The 21,832-nt window shown below is 38.3% G+C and overlaps 1 protein-coding gene across 1 annotated transcript; it reads left to right on the top strand.

Annotated features, from left to right (window-relative positions):
• The first annotated feature begins 2,613 nt into the window (after nt 1-2,613).
• On the top strand, nt 2,614-20,342 carry LOC121388775. Its single transcript, XM_041520270.1, has 3 exons — nt 2,614-2,670; nt 17,256-17,366; nt 17,973-20,342. The coding sequence occupies exons 2-3, from the start codon at nt 17,314-17,316 to the stop codon at nt 18,883-18,885; spliced, it is 966 nt and encodes a 321-aa protein (XP_041376204.1). The 5' UTR covers nt 2,614-2,670; nt 17,256-17,313; the 3' UTR covers nt 18,886-20,342.
• The last annotated feature ends 1,490 nt before the right edge of the window (nt 20,343-21,832 follow it).

Genomic DNA, 21,832 nt, shown 5'->3' with positions numbered 1-21,832 from the left:
CTAGTATCGACACGTCTGCTAACTGACGTTGTGAGTCAGTGTCGTAAACTACTGTGAATCGTTTAAGCTTGCGTTAAAAAAAATATATACATGTATTATAATTTGAATGTCTGGAAAAGGAATCATTGGCAACTTTTTGGCGTAACCAGAGTGTGGAAGGGGCCATGCTCGATGTGTGGAATTTCTAGTATCCTGAACATAAAAATATAAATTTCACACGACCCAGTTTTAAAAAACACATAAAAGTCTAACATTTAATTTAATTTTCGATGTGCAGTATTTCCAATGTCTTGAACATAAAAGTTAAAATTTCAACGGCACCCCCACCCCCAGATTTTCAACAACAACAAAAAAAAAATTAATTTTAAAAATGGATAAAATTCTAGCATTTAATCCATTTTGCAGTATTTCCAATGTCCTGAAAATATAACATAAAAAATTAAATTTCACCCCCGATCCCATTTTGAAACAAAACAATGGATGAAAGTCTAGCATTTAATTAATAGTGGCCTTGATGGAAAAGCTTCCACAATAGATCGTAGAACTGAAGGAAGGAATGACTGTGTTATTTAACGACGCACTGAATACATTTTATTTACGGTTATATGACGTCGGACATATGGTTAATGACCACGCAGATATTGAGAGATGAAATCCGCAGACGCCACACAATGGGATCTTTCATATATGCAGCATCCCACATATAGGGTAGCACATACCACGGCCTTTGTTACACCAGTTGTGGAACACTAGCTGGAACGAGAAATAGTCCGACGAGCCCACCGACGGGGATCGATCCTAGACTGACCGCACATCAGGCGAGCCCTCTACCACTGGGCTACGTCCCGCTCCTCGTAGAAATGATTCATGTCAGTAGACTCATTAGGTTAGATGTGCGTGTGCGTGCGTGTGCATATGTGTGTGCGTGCGTGTGCATATGTGTGTGCTTGTGGGTATGTGAGAGAGGAGGTAAGAAATGCAACGTGATCACCTACAGAATACAATGTAGGCCTATATTTATTACACTAGGTGTTGATCGGGGGGGGGGGATGCGCACCCCCCCCCCCCCCCACCCACCCACCCCACCCCCTTAGAATTTCGAAATGTCCAGAAAGTAAGTGTCTTTTTTAACGTGGTACGACTCCCTGGAACAAGAAAAATACCCCTGTATACACGAATAGGTTTCTCTGTTTTTCAATGGTTGAAAATTAATTTTTATGTAATGGCACCTCAGTACATAGTTACTATTATAAAGACATCTTTAATATTAATGTGCATTTTGCACCAGACAGGACAGCACATTCCTCGACCTTTGTTAGACCAGGATTTTGTGAAACACTGGTTAAAAAGAAAATAACTGAATGGGGTCATGTACGGAGGGTGTGGGATTTAGCTCAGTCGGTTGAGTTCTCGCTTGAGGTGCTTGCGTCACAGGATCGAACCATTCAGCTGATTGGGGTTTTTTTCTCGTTCCATCCAGTGCACCACAACTAGTCAAATGCTGTGGTATGTGCTTTCCTGTCTCTGGGAAAGTGCATATAAAAGATATCTTGCTGCATTAGGAATAATGTAGCGATTTCCCGGGGCTTCTAGGTTATGGTAGCCCCACTCCCATGGCTAGTGATATTCAATGTTTGGCTAGTAAATAACTAATATTGCCATGCCCGACGGCTAGTGAAAAAAAAGGTGAAATGTTGCAGTTAAGTCTATTTTGTAAATATGAATAGCCTGCCCACACCCCAACCACCCCAATATTAGTGTTTTTAAACTCTATCTCCCTCTTTAGGTGACATGTCTGATTATTACTATTATTTAGTATAACTGTATTGACTTAAAGCAGTGAATAGTGAATTTTTAATTGTGGCTAGTAAAAAAAAAAATTACTCATCCCATGGCTAGTTGATTTTATAAAAATTCTAGAATCCCTGGATTTCCTCTGATGACTAGGCTATGTGTCAGAATTACCAAATGTTTGGCATCAAATAGCTTAATTAATCAAATAATTTTAAAAGCTTACTATATTCTATTAATGCCTTTAAAACATTTACATGTATTATGAAATAAATGAGCATTCCGCATTGTTCAAAAGAAACCGGCCTCGGTGGCGTCGTGGCAGGCCATCGGTCTACAGGCTGATAGGTACTGGGTTCGGATCCCAGTCGAGGCATGGGATTTTTAATTCAGATACCGACTCCAAACCCTGAGTGAGTGCTCCGCAAGGCTCAATGGGTAGGTGTAAACCACTTGCACCGACCAGTGATCCATAACTGGTTCAACAAAGGCCATGGTTTGTGCTGTCCTGCCTGTGGGAAGCGCAAATAAAAGATCCCTTGCTGCCTGTCGTAAAAGAGTAGCCTATGTGGCGACAGCGGGTTTCCTCTCCAAATCTGTGTGGTCCTTAACCATATGTCTGACGCCATATAACCGTAAATAAAATGTGTTGAGTGCGTCGTTAAATAAAACATTTCTTTCTTTCTGTTCAAAAGAAAGGAGAGCCCGCTGGTTTGTGTGAATCATAACGGTACACGAGTTAGCGGGACAATGAGGACTTCCCCCGTCTAAAAATATATGTTTGTTGACATAGATCCCATGATCCTCCAGCAAAGGCGCTAAATAAAAGCGGTGTTTTGCAGCGTACGAACTGGAGGGAAAAAATTTCAACGAGGAAAGGTAAGGGCAACTTGTCTGATTCATATAATATATATTATTCATATTATTGTCGAAATAATCGTAAATGCCATTAAGGAATGGACGGCAATCGTGGTGGTGACCATTTTGAATTTCCTCGTTGGTCATGTGGGGTCAGATTGTGTACATTTCACCTAGCCATTTGCAAATGTAGCTATATTGAAATTGCGCGTAGTCAAATTCGAGAATATACTAAAAGAAAATTGTTTTCCGTTATTTTACATGTTAGAACTGTATTGAGGTTAAAATAATAAAGTGACAAAGAAACAAAGTAGGGCCTTCTCGCGCAAAATGTAATTTACACATCACACATGTTCCAACAAAAGACATGTTTTCCTTGAGTAAAATAAGAAATTTTGTGTAATATTTGCGATATAATGCCACAACTGAATATTTTTGTTTTATAACATGTAATAAATTACTTGCAGAACAAAGAGAATCGATTACATAGTCATTAACAAATAGACCAGCTTTGAATTCAAACCGTAGCGTCCATGACCTCGACCTAGACTCCCTATTATGGAGTGGTATCTCCAACTTATTTCCGGGAAATTTCCATTCTGTTAAACTTAAGACCAATGTATTTATCTCTAAGGGGTGATATGGAAAATGTTTGCAATATGAATGAATGGATGCTTTTGTTTTAGTGAATTTTGATTGTATAAGTTTCAATAGTGACATAAACAGTGTTTGGAAAACAAATTAATCCTCAATTTCATTTTATTTTTAATTTGTAAATCTTACACGATGCAATGAAAGTCACGTGACTTCAGTACACTGTAAACAAGTTTAAACTGGGGTTTTTTTTTCCATTGGCTCATTCGTTGCCTTGTGTACAAATTACAATATTTCAAGGAAATCTACATTGAAAATTATGTTGTAAACTTTAAATTCAAAACGAACATATTTAAATCGCACAGTGTAATAAGGTTATGAAATCAGTTTGCTAACGAAAACGTCATGAGTTTTGTACACCCACCCCAGTCAAAATGTAAATTACCACCACAATATTATTATTATTTATTTTATTTTATTTTATTTATTTATTTATTTATTTATTTATTTATTTATTTATTTATTTATTATTATTTTTTTATTATTATTATTTTTTATTTTAAATACCTCCACTCCACTAAACTATAAAAGTAATTGAAGATAGATATCCATTCACTGGCGTACGAAACGGGGGAGGGGCTAGATATTTTGCTTTACGGTATATTTGCTTTATAATAGTGTAAAAGTGTGCCCCCCACCCCCATTTATATTTACGTTAGGTTTTGGGGGTTTTAAACTAGTATTTTATTGTAAATTTAATAATTTGTTTAAATTTATTTATTTAAAATATTTTGTTCATTTTTTATATATAAAAAAATTATATTTATTAATATTATTATTTATTTATTTTTGTTTTGTTTATTTTTTGTTTTTATATTTTTGTTTAGCATTTACCTTGTGAAAAGCAATAACAAATGTATACATACGTCGTTACAATGCCGCTTACTAGTATTTGATATTTCCACTTTCCTCGTGTCAGTTTAAGGAAGTTAGGAAACAATATTAAACCAGGAAAATGAAATCCACCAGGCCAGTTTGGGAAGGATACTAGTCTTACAAACACGATTTTATATTATGATATTCCAGCCTAGGGCGACCAACCTAATGGAAATATTTTCCCGGAATTTTCTGGTATTTTAATTTTTAAGCGCGCGAACGCCATATTCAAAAAAAAAAAAAAATAATAACAACAACCAAAGAGATACATAACAATAAAAAAAATTGCATTATTTATTGGCATGTTATGTATTCAATAATAAAAGTATAAATCAATCCACATAAGTGGCAGAATTTTTCTACTTCCTTTTTAAGCATAGTCCTACTTTATGGCTTGTCTAGTTTACAAAACATGATAAAAATATTCATCAGTGTAAATAAAGTTACTATACCTAGTACAGCAATTATTCAGATCTCGTCGATAATTTTTTTTTTTTTTTTTTTTGTGGGGGTGGGGGAAGACTCCTTAATGGTTTTCCTAATTTAGATTGAGCGCCATTTGAGATATTACCACATTGTCCACACTAATGATCTTCCAATGATCGATTATAATCGAAAATGTTAGCTCTACCAAAATTATTATCGATTATTTAAAAAATCCAAAATCGATTGCGTGGGAAAATGTTAATCGTAATTGTTCCCCCACTTTAGACGATGGAATTGAAGTAAGTATATATTGCAGAAGGTATTTGCTTCCGTGTGTACATAAAGAATATTTTTTTAAAATAGTCATTAAAGGTAAAATTGTCAATTCGTACGGTCCCTCCCAGTTAACACGAAAATAGCTGCGTCGTCCTTATAATCCAAATCCTTCTTATGTTCATATAATTCTAACCGACCGACTGTGTAATCGAAAGTGGATCGATTGGTGCCAACCGATTATAACCGATGATCGATGATGAAATCCCCAACCGATTCCCATCACTAGTCCATACTGAGCAGATATTTAATCCTTTTGTAGTATTGTTAGTGTGGTTGGGTTGGGTTGGGGTTTTTTTTTTTTTTTGGGGGGGGGGTTGTTGTTTGGTTTTGGGGTGGGGTTTTTTAATTTACATGCTTGCTCCTTGCACCAGTCTCAGGGGAATGACAGGGGGCCAGAATGATTTTTCAACATTTTACCGTAATATACATGCTAAGGGGAGCTAAAAATTAATCTCCTTGCACCAGTCTCAGGGGAGTGACATAGGGAGCCAGAATGATTTTTCCGTGTTTGCTGCAATCTTTAAGATATTATCGACTAACAAACACTTTTTAACGATTGCAATTACATATCAAATATATTTTTCTGCATAAAATATTAGTGGCTGTATAATTAAACGTGTTTCTGATCGTTCTAATATCCGTACTAGGTTAAATTTCATTTTATTTCCTGAAATATAGTTTTTTCGTACGTACGAAATTATTTGATGACAAAGTCCGGTTTGGGCTTCTTAGAAATATTAAGACGACCAGAAACACATTGAATATACAGACCCTGATATTCTAAACAAGAAAATATATTTAATATGTAAGTTTAATCGTAGAAATATTTTATTAGTCAGAAACATCTTACAATGCAGCAAACTCAGGAATGTCCCTTTAATAGTAACTTTTTCATGATACGTCAGTGCACTACGACTATTATATCAAAGGTCGTAGTATGTGGAGGTGCATATAAAAGATCCCTTGCTACTAATGGGGAAAAAATATAGCGGGTTTCCTCTCTAAAACTATGTCAAAATTACCAAATGTTTGACATCCAATAGCCGATAATTAATAAATCAATGTGCTCTAGTGGTGTCGTTATACACAACAAACTTTTGTTCATGATAAAACTAATTGAGTACTAAGTAAACAGTGAGAAAATAGGTCTAAACTATTCACTAGATATTGATAGTTTTAACAGACACAAAAAGGGATTTAAAATAAAAAAGGTTTTAATAAAATAACGCAAACCAAATTATTTTTCGTTTTTTTGTTTTTTTGTTTGTTTTATTGTTATTCAGTTATTTTATTGTAGTATATACAAGTGCTATATTTTGCTATTTTATATTTGTAATAAATAACTATAAATTAATCAGCGAATACACAAGTTGATTGAATAAACAAGGCTCGAAATTCCTTTAATGAAAGAAAGACATATTTTATTTACGGTTATATAGCATCAGATATATGGTTAAGGACCACACAGATATTGAGAGAGGAAACCCGCTGTCGCCACTTCATGGGCTACTCTTTTCGATTAGCAGCAAGGGATCTTTTATATGTACCATCCCACAGACAGGGTAGTACATACCACGGCCTTTGATAAACCAGTCGTGGTGCACTGGCTGGAACGAGCAATAGCACAATGGGCCCACCAACGTGGATCGATCCCAAATGAAGTGGGAAGATTTTAAGATGGAAAAAAGAAAGAAATGTTTTATTTAATGACGCACTCAACATTTTATTTACGATTATATGGCGTCAGACATATGGTTAAGGATCACACAGATTTTGAGAGGAAACCCGCTGTCGCCACTACATGGGCTACTCTTTCCGATTAGCAGCAAGGGATCTTTTATTTGCGCTTCCCACAGGCAGGATAGCACAAACCATGACCTTTGTTGGACTAGTTATGGGTCACTGGTCGGTGCAAGTGGTTTAACACCTACCCATTGAGCCTTGCGGAGCACTCACTCAGGGTTTGGAGTCGATATCTGGATTAAAAATCCCATGCCTCGACTGGGATCCGAACCCAGTACCTATCAGCCTGTAGACCGATGGCCTAACCACGACGCCACCGAGGCCGGTTTTCAAGATGGAAGCAAAGGCTAGAAATTGAGAATTGGTTATAGATAAGAATTTAGTCTCAAAATCAAAATTTTACTTGTGCTGTAATTGTTTTATTGTTATTTTATTTTTTTTAACAGCAACCTTGAAGACTTAAAACAACAGTATAGAAAAAGATTATTTATATTATTACTTCCAAAAAAGTTACGAATTGTCGTTACTTTAAAAAAAGAAAAAATTGACAGCAAGAATCAATTACTATTTGTAGCAAAATACAGAACAATGTTGGTGGGTTGTTTTTTTTTGTTTTTTTGTTGTTTTTTTTTAAATTTAAAAATTGTATATTTCAAAGAGATGATCAACTACCTGTTTGTTTAGCCACTGCAGAACTAACTAACTGACATATACTATATAATCTCAACGGCCGACTAGTCGTGGTTTTCAGATGAATACATTTTAGGGTTTAAAATATTCTAAAAAATTCGATAAGAAAGCGTTTCGATATATTTACTCAAATTATATAGCTTTTCACCCCTCCTATTAGATATATTATGCCCTCAAATCCACTTAAAAAACACACCACAATAAAAAAAAAAAAAAAAAAAAAAAAAAAAAAAAAAAAAAAAAAAAAACAAAGAAAACCACAAAAACAAATATTAAATAGCGAACTGTCTGCCGTAACGAATATAATATAACCAACCTTCAGTATTATATTCATGGGAAATGACAGTCTAGTGAACAATAGGACTAAACTACAATAAAGAAAATCCCAGGTCAAGACCGACTCTGGTTTTGTGATGCGCGTACGACTGACGGAAACATGGAGGGGCCTGTGTGTCTCTACCCCACGCGTTCCACTCGACCTGTATAATTATCTAAATTACCGCCTGATCTGATCGCCACGCAGGAGAGGTCATCCTCCTTCTTTCCCCGCTACAGATAATAAAGCATGTGATAGGACCTGAGTAATGAACGATTTAAACATCATAAATTATGAGAATGAATGAATGAATGTTTAACGACACCCCAGCACGAAAAATACATCGGCTATTGGGTGTCAAACTGGTAAATGGAACAAACATTTGATGATCAACATCAATATAAAAATTCAACAATTAAACTAAAACACAGTGTAAAGAACTGTGCAAAAATACAAATATCACAGATAGATACTGACTTTTACTCAAAATTTCAATTTGTGCTGTATTGGTCATTCTCAAAGAGAATGTTACACCCCTGCACCACGGTGAGGTTACAGCACGCGCAGGGTAAATTATGAGAAAGCCATCTTGAATGGATAAACATTGGGGGTTTTCGGGGGGGGGGGGGGGGCGGAGCTCTCTCTCTCTCTCTCTCTCTCTCTCTCTCTCTCTCTCTCTCTCTCTCTCTCTCTCTCTCTCTTATCTGTGTCACTATATTTACTTAGAGAAGAAACCCGCTGCCGTTACCCATGATACTTACACTACCTAAGATGACAAACTAGTCATCAAGAACTGGTTGGAACTGGAAAACGGTTCATTGAGTTCATCGATCGATGGGTGATCGATCTTATTACCCATGACAAACTAGTCATCAAGAACTGGTTGGAACTGGAAAACGGTTCATTGAGTTCATCGATCGATGGGTGATCGATCTTATTACCCGTGGTACCTCAGACTATGACTGGCCATTGGATTACTCCGCTTTGTTGAAATAATATTAATAGAATGTCATGTAAAACCTCAATGCATATTCATCATGTAATTTGAAACACAAAGGAACACAGGCGCACGCTGTTATATATATATTTTTATTGGCTAACGAAGTCACATGACTTTGCTTGGCGTCTGTATTTATTTCTGACTATTCGCCACATTGAACTTAAATACTGCCATAATCTCTAGGAATTTGAAAACATTTTGGATTATAACAAATAATTTGAATGACTCACTAGCATGAGATTGAGATATAACAATATCTCTGTCGGTGTATGTCTGGTCTGTCTGTCTGTCTGTCTGTCTCTCTCTCTCTCTCTCTCTCTCTCTCTCTCTCTCTCTCTCTCTCTCTCTCTCTCTCTCTCTCTCTCTCTCTCTCTCTCTGTCTGTCTGTCTGTCTGTCTGTCTGTCTCTCTCTCTCTCTCTCTCTCTCTCTCTCTCTCTCTCTCTCTCTCTCTCTCTCTCTCTCTCTCTCTCTCTCTCTCTCTCTCTCTCTCTCTCCCTCATCCCATCCTCTTGTTAATTTTGGTTATCTATTTAGCCTTAAATAAACCACTGAAAAAGACACAAAGATAATAATAATAAATAAATAAATAAATAAATAAATAAATAAATAAAATCAACACTCTTGCCTTTCAATCTCTGAATTGTTTGTCAGAATTCGGGTACAGTCCTATGATATTTATTTTGTCCCAGGTATAGTGCGATTTACTTACACCAAAATGCACGTTCTTTGAATTTCTTTAAATGGAAATTATTTCCACTTCAGTGGTTAGCCATAGGCAATGAGGTGAACCGGCCTGGCCTTCGTTCGCTATTAATGGGTGTAGGTTTCTTTTTGTTCGCGGCTCCAAAGAAAGTTTCACATTCCAGTAATTATAAAACGATCCCGATTACCCCCGTACATAGTAATTAAATTAGGCCGGGCCGGGTCGAAGAAAGACGGGCGCCCTTATTGAGTTCCGAACTGTCAGTCGATCAATCAATAACACGAGTCGGGTCAGTGGATAGAGCACTTGCGCGCCGCACCAACAATTAGAACCGTTTGATCTGGCCCATGAGTGTGAGTTTGGTGGTAGGTAGATGTCCCCGCGTGAGAGGCTATGGGTCTTAGGATCGATCCTGGTCAGTGGATCCATTATTGGTACTGCTAGTGTCCCACGGCTGATAAAACAAAAGCATGTTTGTTCGTACGTTTAGGTGGATGGGGATGTCATTTACCCACATCCCCCACTCAAAACAATATGTCCTGTTTAATATACAAGTGCTTATTCTGTGAAGCTGGAGAAAATTCAAAATTATTACTAATGTGCACTTGTCAGTGAGTCATTTCAGTGAAGTCAGTCACATCAGTGAAGTCAGTCACGTCAGTCACGTCAGTTACGTCATGTCTGTTAGTCTTGTCGGTGAAGTCAGTCTCGTCACTGAAGTCAGTCACGTTAGTCAAGTTAGTCACATTAATGAAGTCAGTCGGTCACGTCAATGAAGTCAGTCAGTGAAGTCATTCACAACATCGAAGTCAGTCAGCCATGTCAATGAAGTCAGTCAGTCACATCAGAGAAGTTAGTCAAGGCAGTTATGTCAGTCAGGCACGTCAGTGAAGTCAGTCTCGGCAGTTATCTCAGTCAGGCACGTCAGTGTAGTTTCTCTTCTCAGTCAGTGAAGTCGGTGATGTCAGTCAGTCACGTCAATGAAGTTAGTCATGACAGTGAAGGCAGTTAGTTAGGTCAGTGAAGTCGGTCACGTCAGTGAAGTCAGTAAGTCACGTCAGTGATGTCAGTCACGTCACTGAAGTCAGTTATGTCAGCCACGTCAGTGAAGACTGTCATTCACGTCACTGAAGTCAGACAGTCACGTCACTGAAGTCAGTCAGTCACGTTAGTGACGTCATCATGTCAGTGAACTTAGTAATGTGATTGTCAGTCAGTTAGTCCCATCAGTGAAGTCAGTCACATCAGTGAGGTCTGTCATGTCAGTCAGTGAAGTCGGTCACGTCAGTGAAGTTAGTCACGCCAGTGATGTCAATCATGTCAGTGAACTTAGTCATGTGATTGTCAGTCAGTTAGTCACGTCAATGAAGTTAGTCACGTCAGTGATGTTAGTCATGTGATTGTTAGTCACGTCTATGAAGTATGCCATGCCAGTCAGTGAAGTTGGTCACGTTAGTGAAGTCAGTCAGTTACGTTAGAGAAGTCAGTCAGTGAAATCAGTCACGTCAGTGAAATCAGTCAGTGAAGTCAGTCGTGTCGGTGAAGTCAGTCACGTCAGTGAAGTCAGTCATGTCGGTGAAGTCCGTTATGTCAGTCAAATCAGTCTGGTCTATGAAGTAAGTCAGTCATCTCAGTGAAGTCAGTCACGGTAAAATTGGTCAGTTACGTCAGCGAAGTAAGTAATGTCAGTCACGTCAGTAAAATCAGTCGGTCAGTAAGCCGGCCAATAAGTCAGTGGAACGGGATTACTCTAATTAAAACCCCAAAAATACCAGTAACAATGTCCAGCCCATCCCCTATTCATAGATGGCCATCTCATAGAGATACAAACAATATTTATTAAAGCTAATATATTTTCGTCTTGGGTGATCACACTGTCGTTATATTTTATGACATTAAAATTATATAGTTAGGCTTGTGGTTCTTAATTCCAGTGTGCTATTTACGTATACTTTGGTGAGAAGAGTTAAATAAAGCACAAGCATGGTGACCCGAACGTTGTAAAACGTGATCCTCGTTAATGAAATATGCACTGAAGATTACTAATGTCCGTCTTTGTCGGTTGCCTAGTGTATATTAAACGCTAACCTCGACTTACTTGAACAAAAAGAAAGTCGAATAGCTTCGTAAACAGTATCAGTAATCACTGACAATGCAAAAAGTAATTTATTTTCGCCGTCAATGAGCATAATGGACGCATTCAGAAATCCTTTTCGGCATTGGCGACTCGCTCTGTGTCGGAAGAAACATTCTTGCAATTGAATTTCTGTTACCATTGGCGTTGTTAAAACGTACCTTACGGTTGCGAAACCTCGGCCTGTTACCCGTGTCGTCTGAGGGGTTTTTTTAAAGACAAATAGTTCATTGGAATTAACAGATTTGCTGAAAGGGCTTCTCTTTTTTTTTTACTATGGTTTAAAAGGTTGATGAGTGATCATAAAACTGGAATAATATGAAGACGAAGTGCTGACTGTGTCGGTTGTAGGAAAGCAGTGAACCGTTACGTTGTATAAATGAAATTTGTAATTCAAACGAGGTCACGGAATGTACGGTATATGTAGTAGGTCTCAGTTTTATTAAGTTTATGAAATATGTTTATAGCGAAATCGGACGCGGAGCGTGTATTCTCGGGTTTAAAATCTTCATCTTCACCACTGTACTATGTATGTACTTAAGGTAAGCGTCAGTATATCTACATTTTATTACAGTGTCACATATTAAAGTTTTTATATTGCCTAACCTTATTATATTATAATTTATAATATCATTTACTAATACAAAATATAAACATAACTACAGTCTTCATAAATATCCTCATGCTTTATGGGGCGAGACGTAGACCAGCGCTCGCCTGATGCGGTCGGTCTAGGATCGATCCCCGTCAGTGGGCCCCACGGCTATATCTCGTTCCAGCCAGTGCACCACGACTGGTATATCAAAGGCTGTGGAATTTGCTATCCAGTTTGTGGAATGGTGCATATAAAAGATCCCTAGCTTCTAATAAAAAAAACTAGTAGCTCATGAAGTGGCGACAGCGGGTTTCTTCTCTCAGTATCTGTGTGGTCCTTAACGATATGTCTGACGCCATATAACCGTAAATAAAATAAATGTGTAGAGTGCATCTTTAAATAAAACATTTTTTTTTTTTTTTTTTTTTTAAGATAAAATATAAATACTAGTGTTCTTAAATACACTCGGCTCATGCGTTATCCCTATCAGCAGTTATTGTTAACTGTTGCCATGTTTAATAAAGGGACTATCATGAGTTTTCTGCCATTGAGACGTGTACGGCATTAATAGCTTTTTTGACGATTGATGGTGGATTTTCATAATTGACCTTCACATTGGTAGATACCTGATAAATATTCGATTATAATAGGTGGGGCCCACTTGGACTTTTTGTCGTTCCAGCCAGTGCACCATGACTGGTATACCAAAAGGCCGTGGTATGTGCTATCCTGTGTGTGGGATGGTGCATATAAAATATCCATTCAAGTTTGCTACTAATGGAAACATGTAACGGGTTTCCTCTGAAAACTACGAGTCAAAATTACCAAATGTTTGACATCCAATAGCCGTTGATTAATAAATCAATTTGCTCTAGTGGTGTCGTTAAACAAAAGGAAGTAAAACTTCTATCATTTAAAGTAATACCAGCAAACTGAATCCAACATAGAGAATATACGCAAGTAGAAGCGTAAATACATGGACATTACTAACTGATGCTTGGTAGGCCTGCTGTAGCATTTTCTAAATGCTGCATAGTTAATTTAGATAAAACTTTTATTTTGTGAGATATGGAATACACAAAACTGGGAAAAAGCGTCCCACTTGTGAGAGTTAAACTGGAAACTGATACAGTTTGGTGTGACCTAGATTAGTGAGTGTAGCAAAAGTATGTTGAAGAATGCCTGGCGGCGACGGTAAAGAACATTGATATTTTGATGTTTTATTCCAGGTTAAATTAACGAAATATACCCGATATTTATAACTTAAAGTCGGTAATATAATACTAGTAGCTAGTGTTACTGTTGGATGGATGGAACGTTGTTGTTGCTGCTACTGTTACTTTTACTACATTTTTTTTCTTCTTTTTCTTTTTGTAATGTTTTTTTTTTTTTTTTTTTTTTTTTTTGTGTTTTTAAACCAACAAGATTTAACGCTAGGTACTTTCATTACAATTATGTAGTAACTATTTTAACATGCTAATATACCACGAGAGGAACACAATAATTATGTATATTTTGGTTGAACCTATTTTGACTCTCTTCATTTTATGTTTTCTTTCTCAGTTATTGTCATTGTTCTATTATAACTGGCGGGAACGGGTTGGGAGGTGGGGGGGGGGGGGGGGGGGAGTTATGGGGTAATGGGTCTTTTAAAGGAGGTTCGTTCCTAAGACCAAAGTAGCCCAGACGAGCGCTCTACCAATTGAGTTCAACTTCGCCCTGGTTCGGTACGTCCCAAGTTTGCCCGTTTATGGCCTGACGATATCATTTTGACCGGCCTCGGTGGCGTCGTGGTTAGGCCATCGGGCTACATGCTGGTAGGTACTGGGTTCGGATCCCAGTCGAGGCATCGGATTGTTAATCCAGATACCGACTCCAAACCCTGAGTGAGTGCTCCGCAAGGCTCAATGGGTAGGTGTAAACCACTTGCACCGACCAGTGATCCATAACTGGTTCAACAAAGGCCATGGTTTGTGCTATCCTGCCTGTGGGAAGCGCAAATAAACGATCCCTTGCTGCTAATCGGAAAGAGTAGCCTATGTGGCGACAGCGGGTTTCCTCTAAAAAAAAACCTGTCAGAATTACCATATGTTTGACGTCCAATAGCCGATGATAAGATAAAAAATCAATGTGCTCTAGTGACGTCGTTAAATAAAACACTTTATTTTCTTTCATATGCACCATCCCACAGACAGGATAGTACATACCACGGCCTTTGTTACACCAGTTGTGGAGCACTGGCTGGAACGAGAAATAGCCGTGGCATTGATTGCCATTGGCGGACCAGTCATGACTTTTCACGAGCTACTCTCGATTCACTAATATCAAAACCTATATTAGCTCGGCCATTTACCTTTCGACCGACCGTTCAAAATTGCGCCAAATTCCCTCAATCAAAATTGCGCACCCTTTTCTCTTTGGCATTTAACTGCTCCATTCAAATTCCATAGCAACACAACCACCCCCACCCGCCTGCTACCGATTTGATCGGGCTGCTGGTGCTCACTTGCACCTGCCAGTGCAGGCGGTCCCTCCTCTCCCCTCCCCCCCCCCCCCCCACCTTTCCTGTCAGCTTGTTCTGAATGTGCACGTAAAACCCTATGACATGACATGACATGACTTTTCCCGTTGAAAGCCCGTGATATGTGGCATATGCTGTCCTTTCCATGGAAAAGTGCATACAAGATTTTCATTGGGAGTAGCCAAAGTGGCAGGGGCGGGACTTAGCCTAATGGCAAAGCGCTTGCTCGATGCGCGGTCGGTCTAGGATCGATCCCCGTCGGTGGGCCCATTGGGTTGTTTCTCGTTCTAGTCAGTGCATCACGACTGGTATATCAAAGGCCGTGGTATGCACTACCCTGTCTATGGAATAGTGCATATATATATCTGTTGAGTGCGTCGTTAAATAAAACATTTCCTTCTTCTTCCAAAGTAGAAGTAACGAGTTTCTCCTCTCATTATCTAAATCGTGTCAGTATAGCCATATGCTACGCGCCAAAAAGCCGTAGATTAAAGTTTGATGAGATGTCGTTTTAAAACAAATATTCTAAACATTACGAGAATGATCTTTCGTTCGCGTGTCGTTCCCGCAAATATAATTTTGCATAACCTATCTTTCTTTAGCTCAATAAATTTAGGTTACCAACTGTCTTTACCTGTACAAAATAGGTTACACTAAAAGAAAATGGGTACCGTAACGGTGTTTGGGTTACGCAAAAATAAATTCAAGTAACGGACCTGGGCCCATATTTTCGAAGCTATCTTAGCGCTACGAAATCGTAAAACCATCGTAGGGTATGAGGTCACTACAACACACGCCATAGTGACGTCATAGCTTACGATGATTTTACGATTTCGTAGGCTAAGATTGCTTCGAAAATATGGGCCCTGGTCCGTAACTTGAATTTATTTTTGCGTAACCCAAACACAAATTTTCAATTCTGAGAGACCTGGGCCTGATTCACTAAACTCTCAAATTTATGATCTCGCAGTGCATTGAGCAAAGAGGATGTGATGCTACGTTGGAGAGCCTTAGGGAGCTTAGAGAATTAGACCTCTAATCGTTTACTTTCTATCAATGTACCACTGTTCAAGTGCCTTGTCGATATCAGTTCACTTCACTTTAATGATGATACGCCTCGTCGTTAAATTTACGGTCGATCTTAAGCTACATTTACGATCAAATATATTCGCATTCCATTTGCAAGGGCAATGGGTCAAACTGACTGCGGATTTGTTTCCTCGGCCCGTGGGGCATCGTGGAAATAAGTATTTTGTTTGTTTGCTCACCCATACTAAAAGATGATCCACTTGTTTTCATCCAGTTCACGTAGCCTGGTGTCAAGGGCAGAGTACGTTTTCACAAATAACAATTGACGAGGGCGTTAGGATACAAGGGTTTGTGAATTCAACATATTTTAATGTTTTTCTTTCAGGAAAAAACACAAAAAAAACACGGGAAATATCGATTGACGCGGGGTAGGTGGAGTTAGGGGTGGGTGGAGTTAGGGGTGGGTGATGGTTTGGGGTCTACTAGTTCTTGCTCAAGCAGATTTTCGTCTTTTAAAAAATATACCCCCCCCCCCCCACCCCACCCATAACCTTCGCTCGCCAAAGTCTATACACCCCCCCCCCCCTACACCCCCATTCATAAATTCCTGCACACACACCTGATCAGGACGGAGATCATACTATTGTTTCGTAGTATTTAAAAGTAAATATAGGATGTTTTACCAACAGTTACTCCCGCCGCTCTCCTGGTAGGCCTATTGTTATATTGTTTGTTGTACTTAAATATCAAGGACTCATTTCTGATTGAGGGTACAGTGTTTGAGGGTACAGTGGTCGCGGGTACAGTGGTTGAGGGTACAGTGATTGAGGGTACAGTGGATGAGGGTACAGTCCTTGACCGAGAGTAGAACATGTAGAACCGCTCTTCTGTATTACATCCTGATTTTGTTCTTGCTTCTCTAGATCTGATGATTACAAGCGATCCTTGATAGAGAGTAGAACGTGTGTAGAATCTAGATCACCATGGTTTATTTGTTATTTCTCTAGATCTGATGATTACAAGCGATCCTTGATAGAGTAGAACGTGTGTAAAATCTAGATCACCATGGTTTATTTGTTTTCTCTAGATCTGATGACTACAAGCGATCCTTGATAGAGAGTAGAACGTGTGTAGAATCTAGATCACCATGGTTTATTTGTTGTTTCTCTAGATCTGATGACTACAAGCCATCCTTGATAGAGAGTAGAACGTGTGTAGAATCTAGATCACCATGGTTTATTTGTTGTTTCTCTAGATCTGATGATTACAAGCGATCCTTGATAGAGTAGAACGTGTGTAGAATCTAGATCATGGTTTATTTGTTGTTTCTCTAGATCTGATGACTACAAGCGATCCTTGATAGAGAATAGAACGTGTGTAGAATCTAGATCACCATGATTTATTTGTTGTTTCTCTAGATCTGATGACTACAAGCGATCCTTGATAGAGTAGAATGTGTGTAGAATCTAGATCACCATGATTTATTTGTTGTTTCTCTAGATCTGATGACTACAAGCGATCCTTGATAGAGTAGAATGTGTGTAGAATCTAGATCACCATGGCTTATTTGTTGTTTCTCTAGATCTGATGACTACAAGCGATCCTTGATAGAGTAGAACGTGTGTAGAATCTAGATCACCATGGTTTTGTCGAACACCACTCTGTCTTCAAACCAAGACGAGGATGGATACTGGTAAGTATGGTCATCATTAAAGGCTTCTTTTTTGGTGGGGTGGTGGTGGTAGTGATGGTGATTGTTGTGTTGACGTTTTGTAACACAACTGAACACACCATTTTAGTGTACTACTTTGAAATACTTTTATTTTTAAAAATACATTTTATAATTTTATATTTAAAAATAAAATGAAAGACAACATTGTGGTTTTAAATAACAACAGATGTGAGTTAGGGCAATAATTATGAGTCAGCTATGTATTTGTTAAGGTTGACTTTAATTTTTTAATAAAAAAAATTAAGGTTATTGAAAATTTTAAAATATGAGGTACGAGATAAATGGTATTTGGGATTAACGTTAAAGTAAATAGTGATTGCTATTTGGGATTAATTTGAATGTAAATAATGCCAAGTTATTTAATTTAATTTTATGGGTTGTTGGAGTTGGACATGCTGTAAGTATATCGGACGATGGAGCATTTTAAGAACAAAAGAATATTAAATATTTGTACTTCAAAATATATGTGTTGTGATAATTGTGATTTAGTCAAGGATTTACTTTTTCGTGCAAAACTAGGCTTTGTGAAAATGAGCACAGTATTCTAAACATTTTCTTTCTCTTCAGTTACTGGTCGAGCTTTGATCTGACGTCTTTTGCCAAAGGCAGCAGAAAGAAGGCGTTCGTGGGACAGCTCAACGGATCCGGGCCCAGGTGCGGCGATCTGGCAGTGATCAAGATCTTCGTTGACAAGCCGGGGACGGAGTCGCGCTGCCAGACGGAAATGGACAAGACGAGCACTGCGCAGAATCTGACGTGGAGCTTCCTAAACAAGCAGCCGACCCGAGGGGAGAGACTGGAGTTCGTGAAGCTCCTGAAGGCACTGATGGACGACCGGTCCGTGGTGACCCCGGGGAGTCGAAAACTTCAGCGGGGTGAGTGGGTCCTGATCGAGGAGAAGTTCGACAAGCACTTCAGGACGTTCATCGACCACTGCGGGCGACTCAAGTGCAAAAACGTGGCGCTGCTGGAGGCCTTCGTCCACTTCTCCTACCACTACAGTGGCGGGAGGCTGGTCGTCTGCGGACTCGAGGGATCCAAGTGCGGCAGCTGCTACCGTCTGAAGACCCCCATCATCCACTCCGTCGACCAGAGTTACGGCGACAGCGACGCCGGCAAGGGAGGCATCGACCGAGTGTTCGGCAACCACGTCTGCAACGACATGTGCCGTGGATTTATCTCCCCTGAGTGGAGTCTCGATCGCCCGCAACCTTCAGCGCCGTACGAACCGGAGCTGCAGTTTCTGTTTGATCTCGAGCAGTTCCCGTACTTCGTCGGACAGTCTGGCGGTCCGCTTTACGACAATCCGCCCATGGTCTACGATCTAGATAAAGGACAGAAAAGTCTGCGACTGCAGCCACCGCCTCGCCTGAGATATCCAGAGTTGTCTCCCTGTACGTGCCAACAGTGTCCATGCTTCGAGTGCCAAACCATGTTTAGTGTGAGATCTTGTCCCTTGGCGTCTCATCGTCAGGCGTGAGAAGGCGTGAATAGGTCTCCCTCGCCCGTTTTAGATCTGACATACACATATCATTAACACACCGGACAGATACAATTCCTTAAACATTCTGTGTAAAAAATACCGTTTAAGTCTCAAATACGTACATCCAAAATATAGTCACATACGTTATCTCGATGTTGAAGGGACAGAGACTGAGCTAGCAAATTCGAGATACGATTGTTCGAGATATAAACATTATTTTTAGTTGTTGGTAAAAATTATGCCATGGGATAATCTCGACCTCGAGATATCCTGGGTTCGTCATATAAAATAGTTCGAGATAATGACGTTTTACTATACGTTATCAACGTTCTGTATACACTTTAAGTTTATATTCATATATCAAAAACACATTAACACCATTGGCATAGCCAGTATTTCATAGGGGTGGGACACCTGCACTAACATCCGTATTATAGGGTTACAGGCAAATATAAAAGGTGTTGGGGGGGGGGGGAGGGGGTGTAAATGGGGGATAATGGCTATCATCCATACGCCAGTAACACTACATCTATAGACGTCATTAAATATTCTATATTACAAACTTGCTTACCCAGATCCATGTATCTAATCTACCTACGTTGGATGTACAGAAATCTTCCAATTTATGCATAAACATACATTTGCATACATCTAAAATTTATTGCATTTTATGTAGAATTCCATAAATGTTAGCTCAAACTGATATACAAGTACTTCAAAGTTTTTTCATGAAGTATAGTTATATTGGCTCAAATTCACAAACATCACCAACAATACTAAAACACTTGTTTTGCATCTTGGAAGGCAGACATTCAGCTTTGCAATATATATTATCATCACCTAGCAATATTATTGTCGCATACCTCAATATCCAATAGCATTGCCATTCTTATCACAAATCAAAATGCGTAAACGCTTAGATACGCAAAAGCCAGACTAAACCAAACGATAATCAACTGATTTTGAAATAATGTATTTACAATGCTTAAACAACTGTCTCCTGTCCCGGATTTGGCCAATAGCGTTGTCAAAGGTTATGTCTGAGATGGGAGTGCCTGAAACCTTCCCGGTATAGGGGCACGTACAGAGAGTTCGCTCGCTTAAACACCCGCGTTTAAGAAAAACGGTCTTCGTTAATTGGGCCATGTGTCTTTAAAGTCTTGTTAATTACTAACTAAAAGCTGTAAATCTCGATACATAACCAAATAATACTATATATTATGGTACAATAATCGTCACATTATGCATTTAAAGTTTGTTACTTTCCTATAAAGAATGTGTATTTGTAGGATTACTTTGAGTTAGGTGTCACTTGGTTTAGTTTAGCATTTCGTATCTATTTGATGATTTTTTTTTTAATTACCCAATACGTGTACATTTGACATTTCATTGTATTGCTTACTAAAATGAAAATTTATTAAAGGGACATACCCAAGTTTTAAAACACTAAGGCATAATTTGTTTTTACTATTATAGCCGTTTTTGATAACTGAAATCATAGTTTACTTAGATTTTATTGTTTAGATTATCCATTTCCGTACATTCGAAGTGTTTTTGGTCATCCTGGTGTTTTTAGTATCACAAAATGCATTTATCATATTTTTAAAAACGCACGTGCGTCTGAGAGTTTTAGTCTATTTTTAGAGGGTATTTCACCATTTCAAAGACACAGACTCATGTTTCACTCAATTGAAACTTTATCCAAATATGTCATAGGTTTGTAGATTAACTAAACTTAGTGTTAATTTTTACGGGTTGAAACTAGGGTATGTCCCTTTAATATAACGTAGCACTAATTAGCGGTTATATTGACTTTTACACCAATTACAGGATTTAGTTAAGTGTCAGAGTGAGTCGCAAAAGTCCTTTTCTCGTGATACCAGCAAGTGTCGTTTACTTGTTTCAACCAGTTCTCTACGACTGCCGTATCAAAAGCCGTGGTATGTGGCGTCATCTCTGGGAGAGTGCATATATAAATGTCACAAGTAAAACCTGTAGTGGTAATGTTTTTTTAAAGGGACAGACCCTAATTTTTAAAAACTAAGGCATATTTTTCACCTAGACCCTAGTTTCAACCCGTAAAAATGGACACTAAGTTTCGTTAATTTACAAACCTGTAACAAATTTGGATACAACAGAGTGAAACAAGAGTCTGTAACGTTGAAATACCCTTAAAAATAGACTAAAATGCGACTTCATAATCGTTATTTCTCAGACGCACGTGCGTTTTCAAAACTATGAAAAAAAACATTTTTGTGGTATTAGAAACACCAGGATGACCAGAAACATTTCGGTTGTACGGAAATGGATAATCTAAGCAATAAAATATAAGTAATGTTTGACTTCAGTGATCATAATCGGCTCTAATTGTGAAAAGAAAAATGCCTTAGTGTTTAAAAACTAGGGTATGTCCCTTTAATGTAGGCCGATGTGGTAGAATTGTGTTTTTATGTATACTCTAGTCCATTAGCCTAATTAATATCCATGATATATAACTGCCGACAGCTAACAGTGTCAATGGTTTTGTTATCATTAAACTGAATTTGTCTTTCTTTCTTTTTCTCTCTTTCCTTCCCTTCCCTTCCCTTTCCTTTCCTGTCCTTTTCTTTTCCTCTTTTTTGTCTTTTTTTAATTCTTTTCTTTTTAGGAATAAAAGTGTCTATAGTAGTTGCCTATATCCGGTGTGCTTCTGGTAATCCTAATATTTGTATTGGCTTAAATTTCATTTTACTTCTTTTTTCTTTTTCTTTTTTTTTTTTTTTTTTTTTTCCTTTCGTTTTTTCGTTTTTGTTTTCGTTTTTTTCGTACATACGAAATTATTTGAAGGTAAAATCCACTTTGGGCTACTACAAAATATTAAGATGACAAAGTTTTATAAGCACCAGAGACTTCTTTCACAAAACATCGTAAGTTTACGTCTGCGACTAGCAGTTCGTATACATGT

Source organism: Gigantopelta aegis, chromosome 14 (assembly GCF_016097555.1).
Source record: "Gigantopelta aegis isolate Gae_Host chromosome 14, Gae_host_genome, whole genome shotgun sequence".
Lineage (NCBI taxonomy): Eukaryota > Metazoa > Mollusca > Gastropoda > Neomphalida > Peltospiridae > Gigantopelta > Gigantopelta aegis.
This window is presented reverse-complemented; position numbering and strand designations above follow the sequence as displayed.

What these genes read in the sequence shown, in the direction of transcription:
- LOC121388775 (XM_041520270.1), top strand. Translation starts at nt 17,314, where the DNA reads ATGGTTTTGTCGAACACCACTCTGTCTTCAAACCAAGACGAGGATGGA. An exon ending in CAAGACGAGGATGGATACTG is followed by an intron (nt 17,367 to 17,972) that starts GTAAGTATGGTC and finishes CTTTCTCTTCAG; the next exon opens with TTACTGGTCGAGCTTTGATC.